The sequence below is a fragment of the Cygnus olor genome, chromosome Z (assembly GCF_009769625.2).
Source record: "Cygnus olor isolate bCygOlo1 chromosome Z, bCygOlo1.pri.v2, whole genome shotgun sequence".
Taxonomy (NCBI): Eukaryota; Metazoa; Chordata; class Aves; order Anseriformes; family Anatidae; genus Cygnus; species Cygnus olor.
Window position 1 is genome coordinate 27,822,795 of NC_049198.1, and position 14,175 is coordinate 27,836,969.

The window sequence follows — 14,175 nt, forward strand, 5'->3', positions numbered from 1 at the left end:
AGGAGACCAGTTCTAAATTAGTCACCGCTATAAAGTGAGGAGGGGCAGGGGGAGCAAAGTCGGGGCTTGGCCGTATGGTGTGGTTCTGATTTGTGGGGATGGCCACTCCAGCCTTGGCATGCAGGAGCATCACTGGAGAGGCTGTTCCTGCATGTGGGGCACTGAGGTTGCTTCCACAGGACACAAGCTTTTCGGTGTCTGGTCCCCGAGCCAGCCTGTAGTGAGATGTTTGCCAATACCCTGTCATGGTTCTTTATCATCAGACAGCTTCCCTGTCTCCGCTAGCAGGGTGGAGGCTGACTGGTGCTTTACCAGCTCTGGTCATTGCTGAGCACTGGCAGCAGTGGAAGTGCAATCAGAGGTCAGTTTCCTTTCGCTGTAGATTGGAGAAGGTATAAGCAGTGGTGGAAGTGGGCAATAGATCTGGTTACAGGGGAAGATGCCTTAGAGATGTGTGTTGGCTGAGAATGCAGAGCCTCAGAGATGTGGATGGGAATGGGAGCAGAGGAGGAAGGTGTGGTGAAACCACAACATTCAGAAGAATCAACTACATTATGTCTTGGTGCAGTCTAGCAAGATCAATGGAGATGTTAGATATGTTTCTAAAAGCAAATACTTGGAATTTGCATTACTACAGCATGGTATCATCCTGCATGGTGCCACTCTTCTCTTTGGATGAAGAGCCTGTGGCTTAATTCTTGATATATACAAAGAAAAACAGTCACTTCTGCCTCCTTTTTTCCTCGAAATAGCAGGAAGATTACTTAAGGAAGAATGTATATGTAAACAAACAAACAAAGAAGTACATTTCACAAACAGAAGTATTTGTGCAGCTTTGCAGAACAGTCATAATAGCACAGCTGGAGGAACTCCAGTGGAATCTATGAAAAGGTCTGTGCATAATTAGCACTGCCTTTTAAACACAGAGGGGGAAAAATGAGGGGATGCCAGGAAATGAGGGTAAAAAAAAAAAAGTGCTACCTAAATGGTTGGGATTTGATTTAAATGCAACTACTAGCTCAGTACAATCCTGTCCAAAAGAAAAAAAAAATCAGTGGGTGGGAGTTCATTGCAATTGTCTCAGTAATTGAGTAAAGTATATAACTTTAGAATTAGTGGCATGCTGGCAAAAAGGAAAGTTTCCTGAAAAGTTTTGCTTTCATGGAAAAAGCCATTTCTTGTTTAAAAGAAAATGAAAATAATAAGGGTAAAGATCTTCCAAGAGGAACCTACAGAAGAATCCTGCTTGTCAGGAAGGTCAGCAAGGAGCAGCTCAGTGGGTGTCCCCCTGGTCAGGGTGGTAAGAGCTGTGCCCTCTGCATGTACTGAAAGAGAAGGAAAAGGAAGGGGATATTCCTTCCATTCCTTTTGAAGCCAATATCTTTATAGTTTTTCCTTGTATTGTATGCTTTCATGGAAGAAAAACTTGCAGCTATTTTTTTTAAGTTTCTGAAAGTGATAACACCCTTTTCCTGTTGGGTTCTTGTAACAGGGTATTAAAAAGCACAAGTGTTACCCTTTTTTCTTTCCCTTTTTTTGTGTTTTGTTTTGTTTTTGTTTTCTGGTGATCATAGTGTTGCCCTACAGGTTTTGGTCTGACTCCTCTATGATGACTACTGTCTTCTCCAGCAGGTGCTACTTTGGAATATATCCCTCATGGCCAACTTGCAAATGCCCACTTAACTTCAAATTTGCGAGCGCTGAAATTGGAGCAGGACATTGTGCCCGCTCAGGAGGAGAGGAAGACTCCCCTGGTGGAAGCCGCTCGGGGAAGGAAGTCCTTTTCTCCTCAGGACAAAACTCTAGCTGCAATTAACCTGACAGATGACCAGCTTGCCTCTGGCCTCTATGGTAATAACTGGCTCACATTCATTTTTCATCATGCTGATGGAGTCTGAATATGAAACACAGTTAAAGCAGGTCTTCAGGGTTCCCAAAACTGAGAAGGAATTAAAAATTGCAATTATGGAGAAAGTAGTGTTGAGACTCTCTGTCTAATACATTACTTCTGGCAGTGAGTTGCTGTCATTTGACACCAAGAATTAAGATTTTTTTGACAGAGCAGAACAACCTGTTTCAATATTGGAAATAAGACATTGGACACATGTCATGGAAAGCAAAGCAAAAAAAAATATTTTTTTTTCCTAACGTTTTCTAAAACATCACAAAGATTGTCAGCATGTTGGAGGATGGGAAAGTTAGGCTAAACAAGTTTTCAGTTTTCAGAGTTGGTTTTGGAAGTGTTCTTCTATATTTCCAGTGTGCATGTAACACTGTGACTATATATAAAAGATAATAAAGCCAGTTTCAGCTGATAAATTAAGCAGAAAGCTGTTTGTTTTGAAAAACTGTCTAAAGCTGCTGCAGCCAGGGCTGGCTACAGATCTGTACTGATACGTATGCTTTGTCTGTATTTCAACAGTATGTAGTAACAATGAAAACACACTCAAATCTATCATGAAGAAAAGGGATGGAAAAAAGGATTTGAGCAACACCAAGAAGAACCTGCAGTTTGTCGGCATTAATGGCGGGTAAGAGGCCTGTCTTAAAAAAGTATGGCTAGTCAAGTCTTGTAGTGCTGTCACCGTGGGAAAGAAAGGAAGAACATCTGAGTTTGGGCATAGCTTTTGCCTGTCCTTGATGCTGAGGTGCATCCACTGAGCTTAAGGGTAGGAGGGCAGAATTAAACACTTCAGCTCATCTTAAAGCTCCACGAACCCTTTGTGTATCTGTATGTGTGTTGTCTCAAGTGGAAGCTGCAAGTCACACTTGGAGTCAGTCTGAAGTACCTGTACCTTAGATGACTGCCAAATTTAACAGGGTAAAATAAAGCAAATAAACTCCAAGAGCCATGGGAATGTTTCTCAGTAAGTAAAACCTCAATATGTCTTTGGCAGCTGACAAGAGCAGCATTGTGCTATTAAACAATGCAGCAAGGGATGGCATTGCTTAAGAATTAACTTTTTCTGGCTTTGGGCTAGATAAATACAGAATCTTGGTGAAAACCGTAAGGAAAGAAATCTTCTTCTAGAATATTACTTAATTTTTGCAGAATGTTGCAAATAACTTTGAAATGATTTCACCAAATTGCTTTTATATAGCTTTGCAAGCCCCTTCCTCAAATTATTTTTTCTTTAGTAAAAATGCTTTGTGCAGTATATAGCCTAAATATTGCAATTACTTGATTTCTTACATATTAGCTGAAAGTATTATTACTTCCAGTGGAGGAGTGTTGTCACTCATATATCAGTGTTGTACATTAGAAGGAGAGGTTGTACATTAATTCACGAGATGTTGAAGTTGGTAAATTAAAGCAATTTATTAGAATCAGCATTATAATTATCCAAAACACTTACTATTCACCTAAAATATCAACTGATTTGGATCACCACAGGAAAAAAATGACAAAATTGTGGCTGTTGTCTTTATATAGCTCCCTTCCTTTCACCTGCCTAGCAAGGCAACAACACAGTTTGCTCTTTACAAGAGTAATTTCATCTGGGAGATAAGGTCAGGTCTGACATAGTGTTAAAACATAAAGGTTTTGTTTCTCATTACACATTGTGCACATGATAATCACAATGACAGAATGAAGGGATTTGTGAAGAGACCTCAACCAACAATGACAATTTAATAAGTTGTCTCTCAGATTTGAAAAAAAAATTAATAAAAAGAATTAGAAACTAGTGTTTGCTGCCTTCCAGTAAGAAAAAGCATTATGACAAGAATGGTTTCCTTATACTTTCTCAGTACACCATAGCTAACCACAGAAGGTGAGGTGGTGTGGGTTTCTGCTGTCCCATTCTGGTGCTGTTAAAAAAAATGAGTTTTTGAATTGTGGTGACTTACATTGCCTGTACTTTTTGTGCATTACTTAATGTGTTAAATTACACTTAATGTGTAAAATTACTTAAGTGTTTTTTGCACTGAGCATCTGCTAGGCTAAGCTTTGGGACGGTTGTTGGACTACCTACCAGTGTTCAAAACAAAAAGCAAGCAAACAAAGTGTCTGAGCAGTCTTGGCATTTCATAAGGAATTATTAAGTGCTTTTAGTTCTCTTAAGCAGAACGCAGAAGAGTAACAAATGTTATTGACTCCGACTGAACCATGGCTTCGTTCCCCCCCCCCCCCCCCCCCCCCCCCCCCAGGTATGAAACAACATCCAGTGACGACTCCAGCTCAGAGGAGAGCTCCTCCTCGGATTCAGAGGAGGAGAGCGAGGGCCACGCGTACCCTCATGGCCACAGTGCGGAGGAGGAGGAGGATCCTGCGCTCAGTGCCCCAGAGACTGGGGCCATGGGGGCAGAGAAGGACAGGCCCCCACTGGAGTGCGAGGCCGAGGAAGTGGAAATCAGAGAGAGGTAGGGTGGCCCTGCATGTGTTTGTCCTGCTTTGTGCTTGGTTGGTGGATGGACAGAAGGAAGCACACAGACCACAGTGAAATACCCAGTGAAGGGATGTGTTAAAGTTACTGTGCTTGCCAAATGTTTCCAAGTGTGCTGGTTTGGAAGGTTATGTTAAGTGGAATAATACTAGTATAGGGCAAAGACAAAACTGACCTGTCATGTTTCACTGGAGATCCAGTGTAACATCAACTTACCTCTTATTATCTGCTAAATAACAGAGACGTGGAAATTCATAATTAAAGGCTATTCATAGACCTTGGAGCTCTGAGTATTAAAGTGCTCTGAGCTTTACTTATATGGCACTAAGATGGCCTGATATTTTACAGGTGGCACAAAGAGATAGGCATTGTCTGAAAGGAGTTGTGTAATTTATATTTACTTTAGCAAGGGGTGATGGTGAAGAGGGGCAGGGATGGTTTAGGTAGCCTTGCGTATGTAAGGAGCACAATCTTTGCAAGCTGGCTACCATGGTGAAGCCCTCCAAGGAGAAGAGGCAGCATGCCTGGACAGGTGGGACTGAGCATGGTCCATGCAGTTGGCTAGCTGGAGCATCTCATTGCCCTGGAAGCACCAGCAGCTGGTGTGAAACCCTGGAGGGTTAAAAAGCCTGCCCAACACACCAGCGTGTTAGCCCCTCAGCTTTTTTGAAGAATTCTCCTGGAAAATGGACATTATTCTCTCTGGTAGGTTCTAGGTGGAGACTTTTTGCTGTGGAGGCATAGTCTGGAATGCCATGTAGCTGCCTTATTTTCAGTTGTTCCCTGAGTTTTGAAACATGTGGTGGACAGGGGGAAAAAGTGAAGGGGAACTGGAGAAACAGTAAACTTCCAAAGTGGACAGGATGGGTGAATGTTAAAATGTGAAAAGGCAGGGTGGCACCACCTATGCTGTTGCCCAGCTATTAATTCATCGGAGCCATTGGTATTTCCACTTTTTAACCGAGTAACCAAGGCACAGAGCATACGGCATGTCCTGTAGTAGTAGGTAAGAATTTCTACTAAAAGGGCTGTGAAGCCCAGAATACAAAAGGGAAGCATCACCAGCCTGCTGTTCCTCCTGCTCCCCCATGTACACCTGGAAGGTGCACTTTTGCTCCATGCTGCTGTTCACACTGAAAGGAGTCCCCTCAGAGGAGAGCTGCCAGAATGACTCCCATGTCTCAGCTTGCCCAGAAATGCCCATTGCCATGCAGCTCTTGGAAAGTTAAATGTTTTGATATTGAAACATCAAGGGAAAGATTTGAAAGTGCCACGTGTCCTGCTGTCTCCCTCAGATACGAACTAAGTGAGAAGATGCTTTCTGCTTGTCACCTGCTGAAAAACAACATTGATGACCCCAAGGCATTGACCAACAAAGATGTGGTAAGCAATGCAGGGCAAAATTCTCTTTGAGCAACAACAGGGAAATTTTAGGGAGGGATAACTTCTTGTTTTACAGGGCTGGAATTGCAGTGGCTGGGCAGAAGAGGATATCGTCTTTCCTGGAAGAATCACGAAATGCTTTTTCTATCAGGAGACGTTTGTCTAGAGAATGTGTTTGTGCTCTTTGTGCTGGGATGTTTTCGTTCCAAGACACATGCTTAAAAATAGTAATGTGAAAGTGCAGTTTCAACACATCCATGCATTCCCATGTTATTTCTGTAAGCGTTGCTCTAGCCCTGCTGTGGCTGGAACTCAGTTGTCACACTGGGAAGCTGCATGGGGTGAGGAAGCTGTTTCTTCCCATGACAAAAGCCCAGGGTCTGCTCTGGACCTGAACGAACTCTGCCTCCTACTAAAGGCAGGGATGCATGTTTCTTTCTGTCTCGCACGATTGTATTTGCTGCATATAGGAATTGCCTGTGCCATTTTCTGAGGACGATCTGAAAGTAAACAAACACCAGTCACTACTTAGTGATACGAAACTGCATTTTACATTTGTTACAATGCTATGTTGTAAAATGCAGGAATCCACTATGAGTCTCCTCTGTGATGGTGCATCTGCAGCTTCGCAGGGAAACTAGCATTATGTGTGTATAATTCTGACATTTATAGGCCCAGGAACGTTTTGAAAGGCTGGTTAATACAGGTGTGAAGGGTAATTTCTAATCCTGTGTCAGTCCTTCAGGAGTAGTTTAAGGCATTCAAAGAACAAATGCTTCAGGCCTTGTTGGAGTTGAAAGTGTCAAAAATGGCATAATCAGGTGATAATCTCTGTCTTGGAAGTGTGATTTCAATTTACACGTTACTTTCTTATGCTTAAAGTGTTTGCCAGCACAAGTGGTGCTTTGTAGCTGGAAATGTCAGACTAATCAGCTCCTGTTCTCTGCCTAGCTGCTGGTAAAGAAGTCTTGTCCAAAAAGGGAAAACTTTAGTACAGTTAGGAATCCATATAAATTTCCCCAGCTTTTTCCAACTCCCTCAGCTCTTGTAGCTGCTGTTTATGCCAGAAGGAGCTGCAGACTGCTCCCATTGGGATGTCATGGATTACTTGAGTAAAAGAAGTGTACCCCTTTGTAATATGTGTGGTACTGTGACTGTAAAGAATAAATTCCTCGTGATATTTTGCACTCAAAAATTTATAAAGTCAAAAAATATTCATAGTGTGTTACTTCATCACCATTTTTGTGCTTCACTCAATGTTCACAGTATGTGTGGTCTTTAATTAAAGTGGATTGGACCTTGTAAGTTTTTATAATAGGAATATTGATGTAGAAGCATGTAAAATATTCTCCCTTTACCAGACGTGGTCCCCCTCTAGAGCTGCTGGTACAGATCCTCTCTGCTTTCTGTAGAGGCTAGAGAAGTCTGCTGAATAACTTCTCTGCAGAATTGTCCTTGAACTCTGTGGTCACCTTGCAGATGGGGGCTTATGAGGAGAGAAGATGGACATGCAAGTCCTTCCATGAATTCCCATTTCTGAGAAACTGGATCACAAAATGGGAGCTGGCAGTCACTGCGGGAGCCCCTTTGGCTCACGGCTAGGCCTGCTTTACCTAGGTTCCCAGCAGACAGTTGTCTGGCCTACAAGCCTCCTACCCCTCCACCCTCAGTCCATACCAGTGGGAAAGTTTATCCTGAATGTCAAACCTGCATCTCTTGTTGCAGCTTAAATCCATTGCTACTTCACCCATACATCCTGGAGGTGAAAAACTGGTTCTTTTCTCATTGTAACAGCCTTTTGCACTGTGAAAACATTACTGTGTTCCTTTTCCTGAGTGTTCTTTCAGCAAAGCATCTCCAGTCCTTCCTGTCTCTCCTGTAGGTCAGATTTCCTTGACATCTAATCATTCTTGATGCTCGCCTTTGAAACCATTTTGACTGCATATTTCATGTCACTCAGTGTTCAGACAGGACATGGTAGTCCAGTAGTTGCCATCACAGCATTTGCCAGAGAGAAGGGACTGCATCACATGCTGTGCAAGCTATAAAATTATTTATTCACACCAGAACAGTGTTTACCTGTTACATGGTAGTGTAATGTTGTTTGCTTAGGTTCAGCCTGTGATCCTCTGCAATGCCCAGCTATTCTCCTGCAGAACTGCTGTCTGTCCAGTTCTCCTGTACTTGGTGCATTTAATAACATTTAATACTCAGGACAGGGCCTAATTGCCTTAGCGTGCTGTTTTTCTGGTCCCTGAGAAATGTGTGTTCCTATTGCTCTTGGTCTTAGGTTTGTCAGTGATTTATAAACTTGGTTAAGTATTTTATGGAAAGGGTTAATCCCAAGCCTCATCTCTGTTGACCAGTATTTGTATTTGATACCCATTAGTTCTGGGGGTAACCCCTATCCTAAAATGCAGTGCCTTCACTGATGTAATGTCCCTGAAAATAAGGTGAATTGAAGGGAAGTAAACAATCAGTTTACCTTAAAGAGAGGTTTAGTCAGAGGGGGAGCTTTAGCCCATGAATCTTGTTTGTGAGATGAATACTCTTCCCATGTTGACTAAAAAAGGCCTGGCCTCCTGCATCACTGACTTGTGGGATGGCAAGTCCTTTAAATAGAATGCCCATATGTAAATTTTTCTGTCTTGGTTTTGGCAGAGGTTTTGTTTAAATACCATCCAGCACGAGTGGTTTCGTGTCTCAAGTCAGAAGTCAGCTGTTCCTGAAATGGTTGGAGACTACATAACTGCTTTTGAAGAGATTTCTCCCACTGTCCTCAGACATGTCATCAACATGGCGGATGGAAATGGAAACACAGCCCTGCATTACAGCGTCTCTCATTCTAACTTTGAAATTGTAAAGCTTCTTCTGGATGCAAGTAGGTTGACTGTTTGGTTTTTTTATTGTTGTTTTGTTTTGTTTGTACTGCAATCCTCACAGGTAGAATTGTTGATGAGTGGAAGGACACGTTTGGGCTTCCTCCAGCAGCAAATATTTCAAAAGTTAACATGGTATCTCACTTTGATAGTCTAGAATCCTTGTTTCTACTGCTAGCTTTGGAAATGATGGCTTTTGCAGAAGTTAATAAAACATGTAAGTGAACTATGTACAGTGCTGGTCGGGGTTTGGGACAGATTCATGGACCCCTGACTCTCAGACTGTAGCCCAGCTTCAACAGCTCCAGCCTCCAGCAGATTTCTCTGGTAGCCACGTGGCTGCTCTTTATCCAAAAGTAGAGTGCTGGTGTGAAAAGATGCATTCAGGTATAAACACCCATGTTAAACACCCAGATTAGTCTAGCCTTATCTCACTAGAGCAGTACAGAGCTGTTTCTGGTCACCATTGTGGGCTGTCTCTACTGTTCTCCTGAGAAACTGGAACGCTGTGGCAGTCTGCCATTTAGGAGCATTTCCCTGATAGATGAGCAATGTGATGATGCCTCATTTAGTTGCTTGTGTTGTTGCTTCCTCCTTTCAATCCCCATGCAACCCACATGGTAGTGGCAGAGAGGGGACTTCATTGCATCTGCTCCCCATACGTGCTAAACCAGAAGGCAGTGAACAGGAGGTGTCACACATTGGAGCTGGTCCCAAGCAGGATGTGATTTGTTTAAGCCCAATTTTGCCCCCTGACTGAAGTTTCTTTCTGAAAATTAGTTATAAAACCTGTCACAGTTGGTTGTGCAGGTCAGCTAGGCCAGCAACATGGCTGGAATGAAATGCATTATTTGTAAGCCTGCAACGTTTATAAATCCAAAAGCACAACACCAGATAAACAAGGACCTTCATGATACAGATCTCAGCTTTAATAATCCAGCACATCTGTCACACATGCGAAGACCTCCTCAGCAGGAAAGCAAACACTTTGAAATCTCTGGGCCTGTTTGAAGGCAGCCAGTTGGGAAGAGTGACTCAGGGCAGGGGAATGTGGGGAATGTCAGGAGGACAGTGCAATGCAGCAGGCTGCAGGGCAGGGGGAAACTGCTCCTCTGCTTCCTGGGGTCTCTAAACGCAAGCACACTGATGTGTTGCTGGGAGTCAGGACTGATACGGTTTACAGCAATCACGTGTGTTATTATGAAAATGGAAGTTCTTAACAGTAAAATCCAACAAATGTGACTGGTGCCAGGTGATAGTGAGGTGATGTCTAAATGGTGACTACAATCAACTTTGCAGTGTGAGTATATCACAGGCAGGTTCCTGGGCCAAGAGCATGGTGCCCATGTGTTTGGAGGGAAAAGCAGGTGAGACAGGAGACTCTACATCACCAGGCAGCATTACCAACAGAGTAAATAGGAAAATACCTTTTCTTCTTTCATTAGTCATATAGAAAAAGAGCTGAAATGTGACCTCAGGAGATACATCTCTGCTGAAGTAGTCTAGTCAGGGAAGGAGAACATCACTTCCAACAATTATCAGTTACTCACGAAGCAATGTGTGTAGCAGAGTGTCACATTATGTGGCTTCAGTGGCTTCCCAGGAGCCAAAAAAAGTAAGTTGTGTAACTGGTTATGAGGTAAGACAGGTAATGGTTATGGAACATGGAAACATATGTACATTTTTACACCTGCACTTGTAGTTCTTCTGCAACATTTTCTCTTCAGAATAAATATGAAGAATTTCCAGAAACATTTTTGCTTGTTCAAATACCTGTGGTGCAATTTAATACTAAGTCTAGAGATATTTTTTATGTAAGTCTTTGCTTTCCAATATGATGAGCACACTCAAAGACCTGCTTTCTGGTAAACTAATAAGCCCTGATGGATTTCTGCAGATATTCAGGAACAGAGACAGATTGGAGATTAGATGTGAATGAGAAGGAGAAATCTGTCAGCTCCTGGCACTAGTCAAGGTAGTTGTGTGCATTTGTTCCCAGAGTACCTTTCTTCAGAGTCAAATACTTTGTAGAGCTGGAAACAGTCTTTAACTGTAAGGTCTTTTCTACGGCTACAAAACATCTCAGAGTACACTTGCAGATCCTCAAAACAGCACCAGTTACAAGAAAACATTTGTACTGAGGAGAAATGTATTTTCCATTGACCACGTTGCTGGACTATTTTTGTTTTACAGTGGGGAACACCTTGGGAGACTCTCCTGATCGTGTTTCCAGGATTTGGACCCGTGACCCATTTTGGGTCATGTTGAATTTCAGACCACTTACTTGTATAAAAGAAAACCAAAGCTCTAAATGATGACATACAAAATGTCGTTGTGTTCTGCCTCGCATTATACACATAGTAGAAAGGGATCCTTTTCTTTCTCAGGCTCAAGAGCACCCCTGTTTATTTATTGAATTGCTTCCATTATGAGAGTAATTGCTGCCTTTTTTTTTTTTTTTTTTAATGGGCTGCTCTACTAACAGTTTATTCAGTTCATTTGCACAATTGCTGCTTTTTGGGTTCCTGCTTTCCAAAGAAATTATCTCATCCCTCTGCAGATGTCTGTAACGTAAATCATCAGAACAAGGCCGGCTATACCCCCATTATGCTCGCCGCTCTCGCAGCTGTGGAAGCTGAGAAGGACATGAGGATAGTGGAGGAACTGTTCAGCTGTGGGGATGTGAATGCGAAAGCCAGCCAGGTCAGCCAAATGGTTCACAAGATACCGTTCCCACTCCCGTGGCTTTTTACCTTTCCTTTCATGTTCGCTTCCCCACTCCATTGGTACTGCTTTTGTAGTACCAATGCTTTTGCTTTTTGCTCTCAACCTCCATGGTCTCTTGATATTTATACTTTTGATTGCCGTATACATAATGGATCCATGGAGGAACACTTGAGCATCAGGTCTAGATGTCTCCTATTAAAAAAAATGATATGAAAGAATCATTACTGGATTTTGGGAGGCATTTACGAATTCTGCAACATTTAGTTCTTTCCAAGGAACTCCAGATGTCTGGAAATGGGTATGATGTCTTTCATTAATGTAATAAATAGCAATGCAAATGTGGGATACATTATGTGTAAAAGGTATTCAAATAATGACAAGCAGAGACTTGATGGTCCTATATAAAGTAACGCTTTTTTTTTGCCCCCAGAAGAAATCCAATGCCAACAACAACAAGAAAAAAGCATGCATGCTTTGCCACTGATTGTCTGTGATTGTGGTGATTTTTTTTTCTCTTCTTTTTGTGCAGGCTGGCCAGACTGCACTGATGCTAGCTGTGAGTCATGGGCGGATAGACATGGTTAAAGCTCTGCTGGCCTGTGGTGCAGACGTCAACATCCAGGACGATGAGGGCTCTACAGCTCTGATGTGTGCTAGTGAACACGGACATGTAGAAATAGTCAAACTTCTGCTGGCTCAGCCTGGGTGTAATGGCACCCTGGAGGACAATGTGAGTTGCCTTTCCAGATAGCTTCTCCACTCCAAAATGTTTTTCTAATTTAGTTTTTGGATTCATTGGAGAGCTGCTGAAATCTACTGACATGAATCTCAGACTCACAACACCAAAGTACCAAATGCATGAATCCTGTTTTGTGGTAGCAGCTGCTGAGATTATTTGCCTTGCTGCCTGTGCTTGTCTAACAGACCTACCCAGTAGCAATGTTTGTAGTTAGCTGTATGGATGTGCAGTGATCAGAAGAGAAACCATTTGTGAGTTCATGGTAAAACATCCTTCTCACTTTCCCTCCCCGTCTCCCAGGAGTCTTCCAGTTTTCAATTAGGACCTTATCTGGTGACTTAATGGCCTTGCTGTATTACTTTTCTGTGTCATGGCAAGCATCAGCCCTACATTTCTCAGAGGGTGTTTGCTCAGTAGGTACACCACGACTTTCAGGAGTACAGGTTGGGTCTGCCAGTCATTATGCCACATTGCTCTGACAATAAACAGATGCAGGGTGCGGCCTCAGTGCCAAGTGAGACACGGGCATATTTCTTGTTTGCAGAGATCACTGCAGCCTACACTGTCCTTGAACAGAGATTATTGGTCTGTAGAGTTCTCAAGCTGGAAAATGTTGACTTAGCTGGTTAACAACATCACTTTTTGGGTACATTTCACTTCTTCCTGTTGCTTTCAACTCCGGAACACTGAAGTGGAGCCTGGGTTTGGGATTTCACAGAATCACAGAATCGTCTAGGTTGGAAGAGACCTCCAAGACCACCTAGTCCAACCTCTGAAATTGGGAGGGTTTGAAATTTGAAATTTGGGAGGGTTTGTGTGGTTATGGGTTGAAACTGTTGTAGAGAGGCAGGGGCAACATTTCTGTTGACTCACCTGCTGCAGGAGCCTCTCTCTGCCTCTTGCCAGCACTTTGTAATGCCTGCCTGAGGGGAAATGTAGGAAGGCTGTGGTGTAACAAACCCTTTTTAGGGCAATCCTGGTTACTGCAGCCTGGATGCTGTTAGCACTATTAATTGTGTCAATAAGTCTTTATGGGAACATGGTATTTAACTGTTCTGGTAGGTAGTTTATAACGTTTCCCAAGCAAAGCTTGTCTGCCACTTACTCATTTTGTAATGGGTTTGTTCTAAGAGAGTCCGAGATTTTTAGCATTCCCCTAGCTGTACTTAATGCAACTGAGACTTCTCCAGACAGCATCATCAGTAGTGAGCTGAGCTTCGTACTGCTGATGTGTGCCACTCCGGTAGTGGTTTACGTCTCTCTTTTAAGAACCTTGTTGTTGGTGCTGTTGCTTGTGGAGTATTTGGCTTGCAATTTGTTGCGTTTTATGTTCTATTTCCCTGTCTGCACAGGGCAATTAGATTTCTTTATAGCTGCTCCCTGTGTTCTCCTAAGAAGACTTTCCACTTGGATGCTGTTCATCATTTCCCATGCTGGAGAAAGGGTTTGAAGTTCCCTTACATTGGTTGTGACCTTTCTAATACCAGTGATACAGCAGTGTCTGGAAACCATGCTCCACTCAGAGAGCCAGCCTAAGAGGCAGTCTCTGTAAGAGGACTTCTCAAATGGGACCAAAAACGAGGCGGTGGACCAGCAAGCCACTGTGATATTTGTGCTGAGGTTGTAGCTGCCTGCCTTGTAAGTTAAACACCAACAGAGAGCAGCGTGTTGTAGCTACACGGCACCTCAATTTCAGGAAGGGGAGGGCAGCAAGGAAGGCAGAGTTGGGGTTATGGCAGGTTCCTACAAGAGTGCCCTCTGACAGCTCGGAGGTTCACATCACAAGTTGTCTGACATCCCCTTCCTCACCCAGGTCTACAGGGAAAACAGTAGGTTGAAATTTTGAACTTGAATTTATTAACACCGGTTTCAAATAGATTGAAATAATGTGAAATAAAATGGATAAATAACTGGAATAAATCGAAATAATTGAATGAAACCAGTTTCAATAAATTCAGAAAAAGACTCTTTGCTTCTAACAGCCTCAACAACTATGGTTTCTGAAAGAAATAGTATCTCCTGAGAAACTGAGGTGACTATTGGACTGGGAAAGCCCATTTAT

General features: G+C 42.8%; 1 protein-coding gene across 11 annotated transcripts in view; it reads left to right on the forward strand.

Annotated features, from left to right (window-relative positions):
* The window catches only part of KANK1 (KN motif and ankyrin repeat domains 1), a 127,565-nt gene that overhangs the window by 111,151 nt on the left and 2,239 nt on the right, over positions 1-14,175 (forward strand). For 6 of the 11 annotated variants that reach the window (XM_040539916.1, XM_040539917.1, XM_040539914.1 and 3 more), the window contains 7 exons: positions 1,630-1,851; positions 2,423-2,531; positions 4,150-4,362; positions 5,681-5,768; positions 8,430-8,649; positions 11,208-11,350; positions 11,904-12,104. In XM_040539916.1, coding sequence (XP_040395850.1) covers positions 1,630-1,851; positions 2,423-2,531; positions 4,150-4,362; positions 5,681-5,768; positions 8,430-8,649; positions 11,208-11,350; positions 11,904-12,104 — 1,196 coding nt within the window. The remainder of the gene's footprint in view (positions 1-1,629; positions 1,852-2,422; positions 2,532-4,149; positions 4,363-5,680; positions 5,769-8,429; positions 8,650-11,207; positions 11,351-11,903; positions 12,105-14,175) is intronic. The other 5 variants (XM_040539919.1, XM_040539922.1, XM_040539925.1 and 2 more) reach the window with 1 other exon arrangement.